Source organism: Mesocricetus auratus, unplaced genomic scaffold (genome assembly GCF_017639785.1).
Source record: "Mesocricetus auratus isolate SY011 unplaced genomic scaffold, BCM_Maur_2.0 Super-Scaffold_6730, whole genome shotgun sequence".
In the NCBI taxonomy this organism is placed as follows: Eukaryota; Metazoa; Chordata; class Mammalia; order Rodentia; family Cricetidae; genus Mesocricetus; species Mesocricetus auratus.
In genome coordinates this window covers 89,181,059-89,200,491 of record NW_024429184.1, presented here as the reverse complement: position 1 = coordinate 89,200,491, position 19,433 = coordinate 89,181,059, and the positions used below count along the sequence as shown (strand labels likewise).

The 19,433-nt window shown below is 46.5% G+C and overlaps 1 protein-coding gene across 1 annotated transcript; it reads left to right on the top strand.

Annotated features, from left to right (window-relative positions):
- The first annotated feature begins 2,796 nt into the window (after nucleotides 1-2,796).
- LOC121138836 (gastrin releasing peptide) lies at nucleotides 2,797-16,450 on the top strand. The gene is made up of 3 exons (XM_040741685.1): nucleotides 2,797-3,357; nucleotides 9,429-9,655; nucleotides 16,236-16,450. The coding sequence occupies exons 1-3, from the start codon at nucleotides 3,213-3,215 to the stop codon at nucleotides 16,287-16,289; spliced, it is 426 nt and encodes a 141-aa protein (XP_040597619.1). The 5' UTR covers nucleotides 2,797-3,212; the 3' UTR covers nucleotides 16,290-16,450.
- The last annotated feature ends 2,983 nt before the right edge of the window (nucleotides 16,451-19,433 follow it).

Here is a 19,433-nt window from a genome sequence, read left to right as displayed (position 1 = left end):
TAAGTATCAGGAGGAAACCTCCAGCCACCCTTGCTGTTGCCTGTGACCATGGAGCTGGCTGATCACAGGGACATGAACAGAAGAGCACGGTTACATCTCAGCTGATGAGAGGAAAGGCAAGCACATGTGCTTCATCTTCTCCCTCCTGCCAACTGCAACCCAGGCCACGCAGACAGGATGGGCTCCTCGTGCGTGGTTCAGTGATCAGTACTTGTTACCCATCTGCAATGGGATTAACTGCCAGTGTCTGAACACAAGGCACTGGTAGCCACAAGCAGTGTTTAGTTCAGTGGACATTTCCTTCCAGATGAGAGTTAGTTTTCATCGTCATCTTGAATAACAAGGAACACCTGTGAGTGTGCCTAGGCAGACGTTGCCAGTGAGGAGCGACAAGAAAGAAGAGCACTATGGAGATGGGCGACACTGCTCCATGGTCTGGAGACCTGGATAGAGTGAGGGGAAAGAGAGGAAAAGCCTGTTAAAAGCCAGGATCACACGTCTCTCTGATTTCTGGCCCACTAGGATGGGGTGAGCTGCTTTTCCCACAATGGCGACAGAAGTCTGTGCAACTCTGAGCTGTGCAAAGCTCTTCTCTTTAGGTTATCGCTGTCATGTATTTTGTCTAAGAGATGCAAAAGTAACTAGGACATAAGATGTTCTTGATGAAGGGCGAACTGCACCAATTTACGCTGAGGCAAGCTTTCACATTCTTTGTGGACACGCCCTTTAAGTCTCCCTGCATTAGAAAGAGTGGAGGAGGTACAAAATTACACGAATCCTAACTCCTAAATACCTAGATGGAACAACTTGGAAACCCCTTCCCCAAACAAAAAAAAAAAACCTACAAAAAACCAAACGAAACCAAAGCAACAAGAAGTTATCTGTCACACAGACCGTTGCCTGATGAGAACTTTCTCACAGGAGTTTAGCTTTAAAAGTGGAGATGGCTTTTAAAGGGATCTAAGTAGTCACACAGTCAGAACCCATTGAGGTTTGTTCATATATCTGAATCAAATATACAACGACTCCAGCCTCTACCTGGCAACGAGCCAGTACCTTTCTGGTGTGGAGACCGGCTCATCTCATGTACCTGCAGGACATTGCGCCCACCCACATCTTCTGAACCCCTTCTTTGTGGGCCGAACAAGATGCAGCCGTGAACAGGGCTGACATCATGGCTGCCTAAGTAGGATGCACATATAAGCACAAGGCTCTGCTTTAGGTGGCAGAAGGTGTGTGGGCCAGGTCTTCAGAGTAAAAGCCCCAGGTATGAGGCGCAGAAAGTGAGGTGTACTCAGTCACAGAAGAGCTGTCCCTTTTGGCACCAATGTTCTGGCTGGGGCTTTCCTCTGTGTTGTAAGGAAAGCATCATTTTGAATGATTATATTGGCTAATTTTGTGTTGCTGTGACCAACATATTCAATAGATAGAGCTTAGAGGAGAAAAAGCTTATTAGGGTTCATGTTTTCAGAGGCTTTCCACAGGAAGGCATGCATGTTGGAGTTCATAGTGGTGAGAACAGGACTGAGGCTGGCAGGGGGGTAAGCCATGGACTGTGAAGGACAAGAAGCAGGCTGAAACCAGTATGAGGTCTGACCTTCAAAAGCCACCCAGGCATCATCTTAAAGGCTACATAATCTTGAACATAGTGCCGCTGGAACAAGCATTCAAAACACAAGCAAGGTTTCTCAAACAAAGGACCTTCCTCTGGCATTTAGTCTGGAGAGGGAAGGGTTTAAAGCTCCTCTGCAGGTGTAGAAGACATTAGACCTGGTGTTTCTTTAAAAGACATCCACTCATCAAACATGCTGAGCAGCCTGCGATCCAGCGCTCTACAGGTGCATGGAGAAGCAAGACCAGGTCCCCGATAAGTCCCAAGTGTGCTGTTGGGAGGGTGCCAGTCTATGTGTGTTCAGGGCACGATGCCTGCTCACAGACAGCCCGGGGATGGGCTGCGGAGGCTGGGAATCCAGGAGAGATAGGATCCAGACCTACTATAGATTCTTCTCTCTGTCTCTGTCTCTGTCTCTGTCTCTGTCTGTCTCTCTCTCTCTCTGTGTATGTATCTACTACCCCACCCCTCCCTTTTCCTTTTGACTTTCCCTTGGATCACTCCCTTAGGATAGTATTACTGTATTTCCTTGGCTACTAAAACCAGTCTCAAAAATCAGCATTTTTCTCCTTAGAACCAGACACATGCACAAAAATACATTTCCAGTCCAAGAAAACTGCCATGCAATGTGCTGTGTGTGGTCGCTTAAGGAAGGCACAAACGTAGTTTGCTGCCAGAAACTCAGACCGGAGACTTTAGCAATCAGCTCGCAGGGAACAATCAGGCCCCAAACAGAGGTAGTTCACCAGCTCTGGGTTAGAAACCGGCCTCACCTATTATGAGCACAGCCACAGGATCAGTTTGGGCAGCCAAACCGTGCGCAATGACTTCCTACAAGCTTCTATTTATTGTCACATTGCTATGGTGCACGTCCCCTCAGCAGTCATGGAATTGCGCCGGGTGGGTGACCAGTCTTCAGAAGTGAGAACAGAACAGGCAGAGGGAAACTGAGCAATTCTGCAGGAGCCTTGCCATGTGTGAAATAGTTAAGGGACACTGAGTTATTGGTTAGACTCTGGCAAGGGAAGTTCGCAGGAGAGCGACCCCGCCCCACTTTCTTGGAAGCAGTATGTCTGCCAGAGGGCCCGTGTTTAATCGAACTAGCTTAGCTCTGTACACAGAGCACATCCTCTTGCTCTATCCTGCATCTGGCAGAGCAAGCGAGGCAGCTGCTGCTGCTGCTGTTGCTTGCTAGTGATGGACAGGGCATAGCAGGAGTTCACCATATCGTGTGGGAGAAGACCTCTCGGATGGCAGAAATTATTCGGATGGGACTAGTGGAAAAAGGGAGATGGGTCAAGGTACACTCAGCCTTTCATCACTCGCCATAGATGGATGGTTTCCCGGGCAGGCATCCGTGAGCCCGGCTCGCTATAGGGAGACGTCAGTGCGCTCTGGTCCCGGTGGAAGAGCCCCCGGCCCCTCCCGCGCAGGCTTCCTTTATATAAAGTCCAGGCCTCGTGGAGTCTGCAGCGGTGGCGCTCTCGAAGCAGCAGTGGCAGAGCTCCTTGGAACCATTCTTCTGTCACTGCTCCGCTGCTCTGCCGGGACAGCGCACTCTCAGCTTAACAGAGAGCTCTGAGGGCTTCCCGCCGGGACCATGCGAGGCTTCGAGCTCCCACTCTTGCTGTTGGCACTGGTCCTCTGCCAGGCGTCCCGGGGACCAGCAGCCCCAGTGTCTGCAGGCACAGGTGGAGGGACTGTCCTGGCCAAGATGTACCCGCGCGGCAGCCACTGGGCTGTGGGTAAGTGTCCCAGCAGTGAGATCCCTGCACTCCTGTCCTCAGAGGGAGGGAATGTCTCTCCCCAACTCAGCATTTTGCTTGGGAGTTTGGCTTGGCTCTTTTCCTTCTACTGAAACACCCAGATCTCCCAAACTCCATCCCACCTTCTCTTGTTCTGGGAAACCCGATAGGTCCCTTGCCAGTAGCAGACTGGTCCCCAGGTCCCTTCCCTCTAGCTTCCCACCTGTGAGCATTTTTCTGCGGTGCATCTAAGCTACCTCAAAGCTCTCTCCCCAAACCTCTCTACCTCGCCTGCGGCTCACCTTCCCTCTACACCTCCTATTGTTCACCTAGTCTTGCCCCTATTCTCAAACAACCCTGCGGGGAGCCAGATCCCCTGCTGTATCCCAGATCCTAGTCTAGCCTGGTGGACAGGACTCCCCATTCTTGTGGGCTGGAATCCAGGCTGTGGTGGTGAAGAACCACAGGGTGTGGGGACCAGCATCTCCCACGCTGGGTTCAAAGACTCTCCTGAGTTTTCTCACCCCCTTCAACTCTCTGAAGCGATGCTGTTTCCCTAGTCCTTATACCACCGCCCCCACGTCCTACCCCACCCACCCCCGCCCCTCACTCCCTGCCTTGGTTGATTTCAGAGATCATGCCTCCTCTTCCAGCTTACCTGCTCCTGCTGCCCAAACCCCAGGCTTTTGTCCGGCTCTTAGATGCACATCACTCTCTTCCATCTCCTTTCTGACTTCTGCCAACAAATCCTGTTTCCTAGGCACAGACTGCGCGGCTTGCTTCCAATCTAGGTGGAGAGGACTGTTGTACAGTGAGGTGAAGAGTGAGGTTGGGTCCCGGGCTCTGAGGAACACAGACTCCCAGAGCTTTCCTAAAACTGGAGGCCAGGAGCAGCTAACAGCTTGGTACTCACCTATGATTCCATTATCACCTGGAGGCATTATGACTCCCCAAGCAAACACAGCATCCATGGGATGCTGAGACCAAGGTCTCCTGATCTGTCACTCCAGTTTACTGTGACTGGGAAATGGATCCTTTCCCTAAAGAGCTGTGTGTGTGTGTGTGTGTGTGTGTGTGTGTGTGTGTGTGTGTGTGTGTGTGTGTGTCCCTACTCAGATACCGAGGAGCAGGGAACAGTGTATGGGAAAGGAAATTACTCAAGCAAGTCTCAGATTCTGGATGCCAAAATGAGGATGGATTTTGGGGAAGGAATGAGGCTGGAAACTCTGCCTCTGGGCTTCCATGCTGTGTTTTGCCAGAGAGGTCAAGAGCACTGGGTTGCCATCCTACAGTTTGGGGCGGGGTGTCTTGATCAACATCCCAGGGATGAAAGAATTTGTGGAGGGCCACTAGAATTCCAGGGGTCTGAACAGAGAACGGAGTGCAGATGAGCATGGGAGAAGCAGAGAAACCTGCACTTCCTGAATGAAGAATACTGAAAAGGTGCGGAAGAATCCAAAGTTAGAGCTGGTAAATCTTAGGAAGGGATTCTCACGGCTTAGATTAAAAGGCCATTGTATGATCCAGCTACCAGCCAGTGGGCAGGGAGGGAGAATGGATACTCCCAACTCTATTATTTCTCTCTCTGTTACCACACGAGAACAGTTCATGATCTGTCAGCTAACCCTTGAAGACTAAAAGCACAGCAGAGGTGGGTAGGAATCTAGTGCCATGTCTCTGGTGCAAGCCAAGCTAAAGCTGACCAGCTGTCTTTAGGGGCACACCTGTCCTGGAATATTTAAGGTACTTCCCTTAGCCACCCTCCACAGTGGTTCCACAAACATTTAAAATTTTATTTTCAAATGTACTCTTCTCAATTTAATATTTCTAACTGTGGGGGATGGAATGCAGGGTTTATGCACATTAGTAATAAGCCCTCTATATTGGGCTACAATCCCATTCCCCACTGGGGTTCTATATGGTTTAGGCAGAGTCTGCCTAAGGTGCCCAGCCTATCCCCCAACTTGCTATGAAGCCCAGTCAGGCCACTTGTGTTTGAGGGAAAAAAACAACTACATTTTGGGAGAGCATCAACAAGGATGAGTGATGTGGGATTTAATTTTAGTTTTAAAATATCCCCAAACAATGCTCATTCTCTCCAATTCCTAAAGGAAGATAGCTCAGGGTTGCTTTTTGTTCTGTTTTGTCTGAATTTTGGTGATGCTAAGAGTGAGCCCATACTAGCAAGTGCTCTGTCACTGAGCTATGCCACCTGTCTTTTCTGAGCCGGCCTCACGATGTAGCCCAGCCTAACCTTGCATTTGTGACCCTCCTGCCTCAGCTTTTGTGGTGCTGGGATCACAAGCATGTGCCATCTCCTGACTTAGTGACACCGTAGGACTAAACCTCTATTATTGTCCACGAGGAAATTGTCAGCACAGGTCTCTCAGGGAGTTACTCTTCCCAGCTGAGAGAAGCAATGGAGAATGAATCAATAGCTTGGAAACTGCTCACACTTCCGCAGGGCCTCGTGTTCATAGGAATAGTTTGTGCGTATGGTGGAAATAGAGTCAACACAAAAACCAGTGACTAGTCTCTGTGCTTCCCCTGAAAATGCTCCTGGTTTGGGCTCTAACTTTGATGTGGAGCGGGACTTGGGAAGCTGAACTGGGTGACATCACTGAATGAGAAGTAGATTCACACTCACCACAGGGCTACATCCAAGACTGAGATTTACAGTATGCGCTTGTAAAGACTGTTTTTCCATCTTCCATTTTCATGTGTGTGTGTGTATGTGTGTGTGTGTGTGTGTGATACCTAGAATCATCCTCGATTGCTCTTTCACCTTATTCATTTAGGCAGGTTCTCTCCATCAGACCCAGAGCTGCCGGATGTGGCTAGTTTTTCTAGCCAGCTTCTTCCATCTTCTGAGGCTGGAATGACCAGCAGGCCACTGGGCTCACTCATCATTTACATGGGTTCTGAGGATCTGGAGTCTGGTCCTCATGCTTGCATTGGCAAGTGCTGTAGCCACTGAGCCATCTCCTCTACCCCATAAATACGATTTCTTGGAAGTACACAATACTTTATATCTAAATGATATTTTCTCAAATTAGGATTGTCTTCTAGTTTTGACAGTGAAGAAATTAATTTGCATCTCAAACCTGCCCTTTAGTGGGATACTATACAATTTTAAGGCACAAAGCCTTTTGTTCCATTCAAAGCAAAGCTTTATTATTATTTTTTAAATACTTGTCTTTTCTCCATATTGAGATCTCCATTATTTTGTGGATGTGTGATAGATGATCATAGGAGATGAAGTGGAAGTGGGTATCTTGTCCATGTTGCCATGGGGATGATGATTTGGTTGACAGTAGTGAGTTCAAAAATGAAATAAGACCCAGGGAATGTGTGCTTCCCTGGGATGTTATAGATGGCGCACTTCCTGTAATAACCCGTGTGTGTGTGTGTGTGTGTGTGTGTGTGTGTGTGTGTGTGTGTGTGTGTAGAAGTGGGCAGTAGAACAGTACATCGCCAGCAGGCAAGTGTTGACATTCAGTCTAGTGTCATCAGGATCTATGTTAGATCAATAATAAGATGGGCAGTGACTCTATTTTCCCATTAGAGAAAAGTCCACAAATGTATCCCAGCATAGCAAAATGGAGGTCTTCATAAAATTATCTCCATCACCCCACTGCTTTATTGGCAATGACTCCTTTCTCATTTTCAACATCCTAACTGGATGACAGGCAATCAGAGATTCCAAGAGTGACTGAGGTAATTACTGTGAGCATCAGGGTTCCAATGCTGTCTTCTAGTCATCATGATTCAATTTCCTCCATGTAACTAAAGCTGACGATGACACATCAGCTTCCTGGGAAGTTGTACAACATAATCACCATGAGGGCCAAATGGATGGCCGTTTAGTGGACAACTGGGCACCAGGTTGACCTATCAGATGACTGAAACCATGTAAGATTCTAATCCTTCATTTGGGACAGCTCTTAAACCAGCATGGTGTCTCCTGAGGGGCAAGTACTCATTCAAAATTTCATTGGAAGACTGGCTAACACTAATTAATTTTTTTCAATTCACACGATACCATTATGTACTGAGATACGATCCTTGCTCTCTCAAAATCTCATTTTAAGACTGCCTAATATTAGCTGAAATAAATTTTTCAAGTCACGTGTTATGTTGATATATGATCCTTGCTCCTCTTTAGGACATTAGCTATTTGGAAATCATATTCTTATTTGCAGATCCCAGGATGACACTCTGCTGTTTTAAAACCTTGGGAACTTAAAAGACACTTCAAAACAATATAATGTGTTAGAAACTGGACTCCAGCCTTGTTATGGTCCTGGAACCTTTGCTTATGTCTAGAAGGTTTCAGCAAGTCCCATTTCACCACCCTACTGTGTGTCAATTAAATGGAAGTATCCACGAGCAAGCATTCTGCAAACCACCAATTGCAGCTCACACGACAGACATAAAGAAGGTGGACAGTGCTGCTGCAAAGGGCCCCTTTCCATTTTAAGCCATAGACAATCATTCAAGTTTTATGCCTGCAGTGTTTCCCTTGACGGAGTCTAATGCCAGTTAGTGCTGCAACCACGAGACTTGTATTCTTCTATACACTTTAAATCAAAAGCACCAAAGGCTTATTAATAGAATAAAGCTCTGTGTCAGAGAAACTGGGAGTGGAGAAATGCCAAGTGTGTCCATCCAATGGATGAACTTGGACCTGGCTGGGTGTGGTGGTGCACCTCTTTATCTCAGACCCCAGGAGGCAGAGGGAAGCAGGTCTTAGTGAGTTTGAGGCCAGCTGGGACTACATGGTAAGACCAGTCTTAAAAGCAAGCAAACAGACAGACAAATGAACAAACAAACAAAATAAAAATATGTGGATTTGGGGTTTGCACCAAGTTAGACGAGCTGAGTTCAAACCCTGGAATCCATATGGTGGAAGAAGAGGCCAACTCCCACAAGTTGTCCTCTGACTTTCACACATGCATTGTGATCTCTCTCTCTCTCTCTCTCTCTCTCTCTCTCTCTCTCTCTCTCTCTCATGCACACACACCACACACACACCACACACACACACATACACACATACACACACACCACACACACACACATACACACACACACCACACACACACACACATACACACACACATACACACACACACCACACACACACACACGCATACACACATACACACACACCACACACACACACACACATACACACACACACACACACACACACACACACACACACACACGTGTGCGAGCTAAATAAATGTAAAAAGCAAGTGCAGCCCTGGATTTGACCACCCACTTCTTAGATAGGTGAATATCCCTGTTTTTTGTACATTGGCCTCCCTCATAGGATTAACTAATTAATCCACAAGGTGGGCAAACGTGCCTAGAACCGCTGAGAGGTTCTCGGAGACCCCAAAGAAACCTCCAAATCGATGTGGCTGCTGAACATCAGTCAGAACTTATTTTCCACCCTGTTTTTCATTACACTCTTCACCCACCATCGCTTCCAGGTGAGCTTTCTAGATTCAATTTCAGCTAAAATTCAGAGAAACTTTAAATGAAAGATTCCTTTGGTGCAATTGTATTACAGATAAGAGAAAGGGAACATTTTTTTTAAATCATACAAAGAAACACACCAAGACTTTTATTTTCAGCAGAAACTTGAAATTGGTGGTGGGAGACGTGAGGATTCTGCCTTTCAGTTGGACACACGGAATTGCTAGGACTTTACATTTGGAAGCCTTTTATGTGTGATTCGGTCTTCCCCATTCCTTTCACAGTTAATCACACTGATGGCTGGGGTGCTACAGCACTTGTCTGAGGTCACCCCACTAGTCAGCAGAGGTACTAGGGCCAAACCCAGAGCCCCTGAGTCACACACAGGCCTGGGTTTTCTGCATTTTGAACAGAAAGTAAAGTCTGTGTGCTACGTATAGACTAACTCCTAGTAGTGAAATATCGCTGTCTATTATGCCTCCACCGGAGAGCAGCGCCCACCCTACTGGTGTCCATCTCGGTCGCTCCTTCCTTCATTCCCCTCGGTTGAACTTGGGCCTCCTGGTGTTGTTCTGTTTTTATAGGACACCTGATGGGGAAAAAGAGCACGGATGAGTCCCCGTCCCTGGGCGCGTCTGAGGGAGATGACCTGAAGGAACAGCTGAGGGAATACATCCGCTGGGAAGAAGCAGCAAGGAATTTGCTGGACATCCTGGAAGCCATGGGGAACAGAAGCCATCAGCCACCTCAGCAGCAGCCTGCTTGGGATTCTGAGGATGGCAGCTACTCTAGTGATGTTCAAAATTCAAAGGTGAAATTATCAGGCTGCTGACAAGGGGAGGAAGGCATTTAGGGAGAGTTGAGGGGGAGGGACATAAACTACTTATTGTGCATATCGGTTACTTTTTCCATTGTTGTACAGAAATACCTGATCAAAAGCAATTTGAGAAAAGCTGGGTTTGCTGTGGCTCCCAGCCTGAGGGTACAGTCTGCCAGAGCGGGAAGGCGTGAGATCAGGAAGGTGCTGGGCCATACTGAGATAATGCTGGTACTCTGCTTACTTTCTCTTCCCCCTCAGTCCATCTGGGACCCCAACCTTTGGGGTGATGCCACCCACATTCAGTGTGGGTTTTCCCACCTGGTAAGCTTTTTGGAAAATAGCCTTACAGACATGCCCAGAGGTATGTCCCTAGGCGATTATAGATCCAATCAAGTTGACAATGTAAACTAACCATGGCAGGAAGTCTTTATGTTGCTACACTAAGCCAGCACCTATGTGTGCTAAGCAAAGTATTACTCAGGTTTCATGCTGTCCTTTCTTTTGATAGAATAGTTTTTCTCTTAGAAGAAAAAATTAAGTTTCAATGTTCAGTTGGGGAGTTTTATTAGTAATTGTGCTCGTTTGAAACGGTGACTATGGTTTTCATGAGAAGTTTTGTTTATTTGTAGCCCAGGCTGGCCTCTCATTGTTCTGCCACAGCCTCTGAGTGTTTAGGATTGCAAGCGTAGCCCACCACCCCTACTTCTTACCAGGGTATTTTGGTGGTGAGCCCACAGACAGTATTTGAATAAATTCTTGTGGGTTTATAGATACGATCATTTCTGATGTGCACTAGAGAAAGAAAGGTCCTATTTGCAGATGATTTCTTCTCAGAGGAGAGAGTTCTTGTTTATATACAAAGTTGGAATTTTTTCTTCTATTTATCCCAAGATTGAGTGATTTGAGCTCCATTCTAATATTCAAAACTCAGGGAGTCTATCTGGAGCCAACTGACTTACTGGAATACAATAACACTAACGTGATAATGTTCAGGTACAAAGATAGTAAATGAGTGAGTCTGGATTTTGTGGGAAGCAAGGCAGCTGACAATGCTGCCAACTTTGAACATGTGTACAGTAGAAGGTAAAAGTAAATAACAGGGTGTAAGCATTCTTTCTCTACTTCCTGGCCTGCTGCTGCTGCTCGGCCACGCCCTCCCGTGATGGACAGAGGAAGCCTTTGAAGCCATGAGCAAAGTCAGTATTTCCTTCCTTAAAGGGTAGAGAGATGGCTCAGCGATTAAGAGTACATACTGCTCTTGCAAAGGACACAAGTTCAGCTCTCAGCACCCACATCTGGCACATTACAATTGTCTATAGCTCAGCTCCAGCAGATGCTCTCTTGGGGTATTCACTCATGTGACCAAACCCCTACAATAATCCAACTACTAGGATAAGTAATTTACCTCATTAACATTCACACTCTTGGAAATTCTATTAATCTGTGTTTTTTATGCTAGAAATGAATCCAGTGCCTGTACATGCTAAAAGTATGCTCTACTACTAAGTGTAACCCCAGCCCCTGAATTTTGAGGGCAAGGAAACTGAATCATATCAATTTTTTCCAGCCTAGTCTCAATCTTCCCTCCCTTCCTCTCTCTCTTTCCTTTTTTATTTTTTGAAACACTCTTATTTACATATCCATCCCCTGGCCCTCCCATTCTCCCATGCTTCCCATCGACCCCCCAACCCACCCACCACCCACTCCCCAGGAATAATGAGACACACCACTTTTAACTGATGATACCAGAGCAACAGTCTGAGTTCCATCTGCTTGGAACAGTATTGCCCTGTAGATCCTCTCCCAGGAAATGGTACCCACCCATCTTAACACATGGGATGCAGGAAGGAGAAGGTGGCCTTGCTTTGCTGTTCCTGGACGTGGGCAATACTTGCTTGTCAGTCACAGAGCTCAGAGGCCTCCCTGCCTCACTCTGTCACGTGGTTGGCTCTTTGATGACATTTTCCAAAGGCTAGCCCTTCTGGAGGGCTCTTTTTGCTTCACTTCCCACCCGTCCACTGGGGCAGTTTTGATGGTGAATGCAAAGTAAAGTCTCTTTTGGTGCATGAAGCACCTAGAGAGAAAGCCTGTAGTAGCCTTTATTCAGAAGAAAAAAGAATCTAGATCAGATCAACCAGTAAAGAGACCTGTTCCGACAGTGCACAAAGGTCTGATCTTTGCAGTCAGGTTACAGGTAGTAGGCGGTCAGCTCCCCTTTTGTCAAAGGCCCATTTGCTCCCGAAGGTGCTGTGAACTTGTAACTGACTTCTCAGCCCCCACCTGGCCACACTTTTTCTTGACCAAGGGTTTTCCTGGAGTGGATGTTTAATAATTGCACAGTTCTCATTTATTTGAAGAATACAAAACTCTAAAGCCCTCAAAGATAAATTTCTACAGGCTTCAAAATGTGTGTGCTCTTGTAGCTCATTCATAAAACACTCTGGCCACAAATAACAATGCTGTTATTTTCCAGTGCTTAATGTTCTTTAGGAATTGAAGATACACTTATATTTTAGGTGTACGGGTGTTTTGCCTGCCTATTCTTACACCGCCTGTGCCTGGCTTTGCAGCTCAGAAGGGCTGGTTGGATCCCCTGGAACTGGAGTTACAGATGGTTGTAAGCCTCCCTGAGGGTGCTGGGACCCAAACACTTGTGGTGTTCTTCACTCCTGAGCCATCTCTCCAACTGTGTTTCATTTTCCTAAGCAAACAGCAGTGCCCAGTTGGAGATGCTTGTCCCCCAAACTTGGGTCTGCCAGTCATCGAACTCCTTAAAAGTTCAATTCCTTTCTCAAGGGCCCCCAGTGTCCCGTATTCAGCAGAATATCCAAAGATTTTCGGAATTATGAAAGAAGAGCTTCACAGGGGTCTCCGTGTGGCAATATTATAGGATGGATTGAGGAGGCAGTCATGGGAAGCAGCTGCTGCTTCTCCTGACACTACAAAGGATATTTTTTATTTAGCCAGGCCTTGCTTTCTGATCTAGCTTTTTATGCCCTGTTTTTCTTTCCTCAAGTCTAAAAGCCCAATTCCACCTCAAGATGAATAATTAGTCTAAAAGCCCGTCCTGTTTAATTCCACCTCAAGATGAATAATTAGCTATCTCACACATCCATCCTATTCTCTTGGATACAGTTCCCAGAACTGTGAAAAACAAATTTAACAGTGAGTTCAGTCTTCACCGAGAGCAAACCAGTTGATTTGGACATTTTTGCCTGAATGAAAATATGTTGTTGTGAGAATTGAAACCATTTTATAATCATCTTATTCAAAAAAGAAAGAGTGCCGAGAGAACTGGTCTATTAGCAACCCATGTATCTCGCAGTGTCAGAAAGAAGTTTAATAATCTAGCTGAGAACCAACAGAATTAGCTGCAGGAGCCTTCAGAAGCTGAAGGGCTCTGCTTAAAATTAAAAACTCTCCACACATGCTCTCCTCTCTCACGGCAGCCATAAAACACCGCGTCCCGTTGCCAACTCACCCAGAGCTGTAGTTAGAAACTGAGAATTTCCTATGTTTTGATGGCAAAGATATTTACTTAATTCAGAGTGGTGTGTGGGAATGTGCATTGACTGTAGACTACTGGATCAGAGCAGACAGGCCCCAGAGCTTTGCTCGCACAAACGGCCGGGCATGTTCGAGTTAACGTTCATCTTTCTGTTGCCCATTCTTTTCTCCCCAGTCTTCTAATTGCTATCCTGAAAGTAATGGCATTTCCATCCCTTAGTTTCTACAGCATGAGGTCGGGTTCAGGGCATATCCAGGACATGATTGTAGAATGTTCTAATAATCGGTGAAGGATTTCTTTGTAATGTAGACCCTGGCCATTACTTTTTGCAGCCTTGGGCTTTTCCTTTTATTTGTGGACATAAACATAGGGGTTGGGGATGAGCTTCCAGAGGTTGACAGGGAAGGAAATGGATATGTAAGTTTGCCTTCACTATTTTTTTTTTTGAGGTAAAGTCTGTCCAAGCAGCCCTGCGCTGGTAATCTTCCTGCTGTCAGTCTCCAATGCAGCTGATATGACAGGCATGCACCCCCATGTCCAGCTTTTGTCCTCATTTTAAAGGGGCCCCTCTTATTGTCCAATAAAATCAGTCTAAGGCATAGGATGTGTTTTCTCCTTAATGGTTGAAATATCCCTGTGATAGTGTTAGCTTTGTCAATTTGACACAATCTAGAATTACTTGGGGAAAGTGTTAGTGAGGAATTGTCTGCATTGGGTTGGCCTGTAGATATGTTTGTGAATGATTGTACTTATTGGGTTAATAGATGTGAGAAGACCCAGCCCACTGTGGGTGTCACTATTCCCTAGGAGGGGGTTCCTGAACACAAACTGAACATAAGCAAGCAAACATTTATTTCTCTCTGCTCTTGACTGTGGGTGTGATGTGACTGACTGAATGACTGTCTTGACTTCTCTGCTATGATGGACTGTAACCGGGAATTGTGAGCTAAAATAGAACTTTTCTCCACAAGTTGCTTTTATTTTTGGTATCCTGGTTTGATTTTTGTTGTGGTGATAAATACCATGACCAAAGGCAACTCAGAAAAGGGAAGGAAAGGGCTTGTTTGGCTTATAGGTCCATCACTGGGAAAGCCAAGGCAGGACCCTGCATGCAGGAATGAAGAGACCACAGAGGAAGCACACAACTTCACTGGGTTGCTTCCAGGCTCCTGTTCAGCAACTCTTCTTACCCAGTCCAGCCTCACTTGCCCAGGGGTGCTTTGACAACAGTGAGTTGTTCCCTCCTACATAGACAAGCAAACAAGAAATTGCCCTACACCGAATGTCCACACATCATTCTAATAAAGGCAGTTCCTCAACTGAGGGTTCCTCTGCCTAGGTGTGTCAAGTTGACAACCAAGATTAGGCATCACACTCAGGGTATTTTATGATAGTAACAGAAAGGAAACTGGAGTGCTTCCCAAGGGAGTTTAAGATAGAAAACTACTTTCTTCAAGAATAACTGATAGTCCTCCAATGATCCCAACAACTTCTGTACAGGAAGAGTGAGACCCCCTCAGCATCTCTGTCTGCTGGACCCTGATGCTTGGTGAACCCAGCTTTCTTCTCCCCTTTTCCTTCGTACTCCTTTCTCTTCCTTGAGTTGAGCTGAAACTTTCATTTCAACCTTTTGAGGGGTATGGTGTGGGATGGGGAGCTCATCCTCAGCAGGCTCCTTTTATGGCCACTGGGTCATCTGGCAGGAGAGATGGTGGACTCTAAAGGCTGACTGTCAGGTAGTTGCAGTCTTGGTCCCCAGGGAGGATGGCAAAGCTAATTGGCTTGTGTGGGATTCCATCCCCAGCCCAGGGCTCATTAGCATCTGCTGCACACAGCCAGAGCTGTAGAGGAGGTACCATTTGCCTAAGAATAGCATACCTCCCTTATTAGAAACAAGTGACCCGTCTGGAAGCTGGGGAACTAAATTGCCAGAGAATCCTGCCAAGAGTAATAAACTCTTGTCTGGGTTTAAAATAATAAGACCTAGCTTCTCATCTCTTTGGGTAAAACTTGCTGAAGGGGAATAAAGTTTTTAAAAAACTGTAGCCAAAGGGGGGGACCTCTTGGACCCCAGACTGATGGCTGGGTGGACAGCATGTAAATGATCCAGACCCCCTGAATATGAGTGTCAGTGAGGAGGTCTAGGTAATCTATGGGGCCTTGGGTAGTATTTATCCCTGGCATACAAATGGACTTTGGCTGCCCATTCCACAATGAGGGGTGCTCTCTCAGCCTGGACTCTTGGGGGAGGGCCTAGGCCCTGCCCTGGTTGAAATGACAGACTCTGGAGATCCACCATGGAGGGCCTCACCCTCCCTGAGGATCGGAGTGGGGATTGGGTGGGGGACTGGGGGATCTGGTGGGGAGGGTGGGGGGAGGTGGGGAGGGAGAGGGAGCTGGGATTTACCTGTGAAACAAGTTTGTTTTTTAACTTAAATAAAAAAGGAAGAAAAAACAAAACCAAACAAACAAACTGTAGCCATTTTCCCTTTATTCTCTGTGAAACCAAACAGAAGCCACAGCAAGCAAATAGCAATAAATTTAGCATTGGGTGGAGACCCAGATGAACAACTCTTCCTGCATTGCCCACACTGCTCTCCTTTCCTGGTTCAGCTTGTAGATTCAGAACCGAGGTTTGACTAGTGCAGTACGGGCAGGAAAAAATAGCATTCCATAGTTCTCTCATCTTCTTCCCCAGTGCTAGTCGAATAAATAAAGCCCTTAACTTTGAACAATGGTTAAAACACACCCAAGAAATTAGATCAGAAAACAAGTTTAGTAGGCATAACATGAGGACCCCCAAGTGAGCGGTTCTAAGGTGGTAGGAGGAGTTACTCTAGGAAGTGAGTGCTTCTCTAACACTGCATTTAGAATCCCCTAGAAGACTTGTAAAGGCAGAGCACAGGGCTCCTCACCAGAATGCCCAAGTCAGAAGATTTGAGAGTTGACCCAAGAATTTATCTTTGAGCCAATTGATGTTGGTGGTCTGCTGGGGATGGGTACCACTTGGCTTCCCCATCGCTCATGTGTGTTCATAACTATTTCCAATATATTGTTTTTAAGTTGGTAGACTCTCTGCTCCAGGCTCTCAAGGGGAAAGAAGGAACCTCCAGCTGAAGAGACAACAGCAAGGATGGCTTCCAAGAAGCAAAACAAAACCCTTCAGAGACTGCGCTCTGCAAACATCCATTCTCCTGGACCATCAACTGGATTTTCTTTGTGCAATTTATTTAGCAATTCTTATATCTTTCAGCTGTGACTAAACTCATGATTTTCGAGCAGCGTCTTCTGATTTGAACTTGTTTCTGTGAGCAACTGCCTAGAAAGCTTTCCAATGAATGCTTTTTCCAGCTAGGCTCTTTGTTGATTGGATTCAGGCCTCCAATCTGCTACCATTCACAATAAAAGCTTAATTAATCATATTGCTCAAAGGGCAACTTGTCCTCCTGTTTCGGCTCCAAATGAAAAGGTAGTATGGCAGAACTCAAAAAACACCTTGACCATATTCTTTCCGTGCTCACCGATGAAGGCAGGAGGAATCACCGGCTGTCACCTCGGAGGGCTACTTAGTGAGCTCTTGTGATGAGTGATGTCATGCATGATATGGGCTGGGGTAGCGATGGAAGCTGACCTTCTCCATCACTTAGAGATTCCCTTATTTTCAGTCCTTAGCACGTACAACCCCAGGTGTTGCTGATGTTATACTATATTCTTCAGGATGCTTCCCCCCTCCTCAAGTTGAAACTGCTCTCCCTTCTTTAACAAATGAGGAAACAAAAAGGTCACAGAGGTAAGATGACTTTCCCAAGGTCATGTCGTAGATAAAGCTGGAATCCAAGCATGGTTTCTGCATCCCTCTGTCTTAAGTCCTTTTTCAGCATATGTAGCAAACAATACTGTTTTTGTTGTGCTTGAGAGGAGCAGTGGTTTGCCCGGTCAGATCCACTCAGGCTCCCCATAAAATGACAAGATGAATTCAGGAGATTTCCTTCCTGTTTTCGAAGAATGTGGCCCGACTGTCCATGAACACTCCGCAGCCCCATTTTTATCATGACATTTGCACATGAACAGATTTTGAAACTTGTTGCCATATGGTTCCAGACTTTCTTCATTTAGGAAAAATTGCATTTGAAATCTTAAAAAGATTTATCCCGCTCCTGCTGCAGCAGAGAAACATTAAAGACCTGACGTGTTCTAGTATCTTTAAAAACCTTGTTGGTTCAAAACTTATCCAAACCGAGAGCTGGAAGAAACATCTAGTCTGTGTCTTGATTGCTTTACCCTCTGCCTTTGGGCTCTTTGGGGCCTCTTTCACAAGAACCTCACAGGGCTGGAGGCACCACTCAGTGGGTAATTGTGGGTGCTTGTTGTACAAGCTTAAACACCTGGGTTCTGTCCACGGCACCCACATAAAAAGCCAGAGTGGAGGTGCTCGCTCTGTAAGCTCATCACTGTGGAGGGCGGGGACAGGAGGATTGTTGGGACTTGGGGCTGCCAGCCTAGCTCCAGGTCCAGTGAGAGATGTTGTCTTAAGGGAACAAGGCAGACCATGGCAGAGCAGGGCCCTCAACATCCTTCTTTGGCCTCTGAATGTCCCCCCTCAACCATTTAAATTAAACAAACAAGCTTGATCATGAGTGTTGTCCACTAAAAGCTCATGTACTACTAATTAAAGAGGGTAAACTTAGAAGGCCCCACCTTCCAACCGGAAGAAGAAAGCATTCCTGCAGACCCTGGTGAGGCTTTCATTAACAGTGCCATTGCAGGAAGGCAAGGAGCCAAAGGTTGAGTAACCTCAGTGAGATTATCACTTGCTTGCTAGTCTCCTGAGAGCAGATGTACATCCTGTGTTGGCAGAGGTCACTTTTCTTCATGGGTTCTGACAGAGACATAAGAACAGTTCTCTCAACTCTTCTGTCCCTTGCAGGACCCCTTAATGACAAGCTCACTGAGCATCCAAATCCCATTATTTGGGAGTTAGGCTCCACCCAACCCGTAGGCACTGCCTCTCATCACCTACCTGATAGCCCAGCACATGGGACCCTGAAGCCTCTTACACTGTAGCTCACCCATAAATCAATCATAACTAAAGGTGTCCAAATGGTGATCCCCTGAGCACATGACTGTATCTAGCTGCAAGGGCATCTGGGAAGTGTAGTTTTCAGGCTTCTACTTTGAGAATGTAGCATTAAAATCATCCTACCAAACAGGTAAAGGTTAAACCAAAGACATGGTCAACCACACATGACAGATGTCTGTTTCTGTCTGTAAGTCTCTCTGTGTCTCTGTCTGTCTGTTGGTTTCTGTGTCTGTCTCTCTCTCCCTCTCCTCCTCTCTTTTCCAAAAAAAAAAAAAAAGCTCACTTCTTTACTTGGCTTTTGCATTCTCTTATGCTGAAGACCTGTTAGGCCCCAGCCTGAAGTTCTGGAAAAGCATGGTGTGGGTTGGAGTGGGGGTCACACTAGGAGAGCTGTCTATACAGCTGTGCACACAGCAAGGCTACTGTGTCTAACAGGAGACAGTACTGAGAAATCCCCTCAAACCAGGGTGACCAAGAGGATGCATCTGAATGGCAAGAAAGCAGTGACAGCCTTCAGGTTTGTCAAGTGCTGTAAAGTGGATAGCTCTGGGTAATCCATCAGTCTTCACTTGGATTATAGGTTCATAACGCTAAATAGGCTGCTCAGGCGATGACATACAACTTGCAGAATGCCCCCCTTCAGCTCGCACTGGGGATGCTCCTCCATCACAGAACATTTTGACCCAGCTCAGGTAGACAGGGAGTATTCCAAGCAGAGTGTGGGAAGTGAATCATTCATTCCTTCCAACTGGGCTGCTCACAGGAAGTCCCCTAGCCCCCCTCCCCCACCTCCCACCCCATACTGAAGTGAGGAGACTTATGCCTCTGTAGCTGGTGTCTTCTGGTTAATCCACTTAAATAAGAACCAGTTAAAATATCTCTCTGCTTACCCCAGTTTCCTTCTGTATGGGCTGGTTTTGTGTGTCAACTTGACACAATCTAGAGTCATCAGAGGAAGGAGCCTCAGCTGAGGAAATGCCTCCATGAGTTCCAGCTGTAAGGCATTTTCTCAATTAGTGATCACCAGGGAGGACCAGCCTGTGGTGGGTGGGGCCATCCCTGGGCTGCTGGTCCTGGGTTCTATAAGAAAGCAGGCTGAGCAAGCCATGGAAGCAAACCAGTAAGCAGCACCGCTCCATGGCCTCTGCATCAGCTCCTGCCTCCAGGATCCTGCCCTGTCT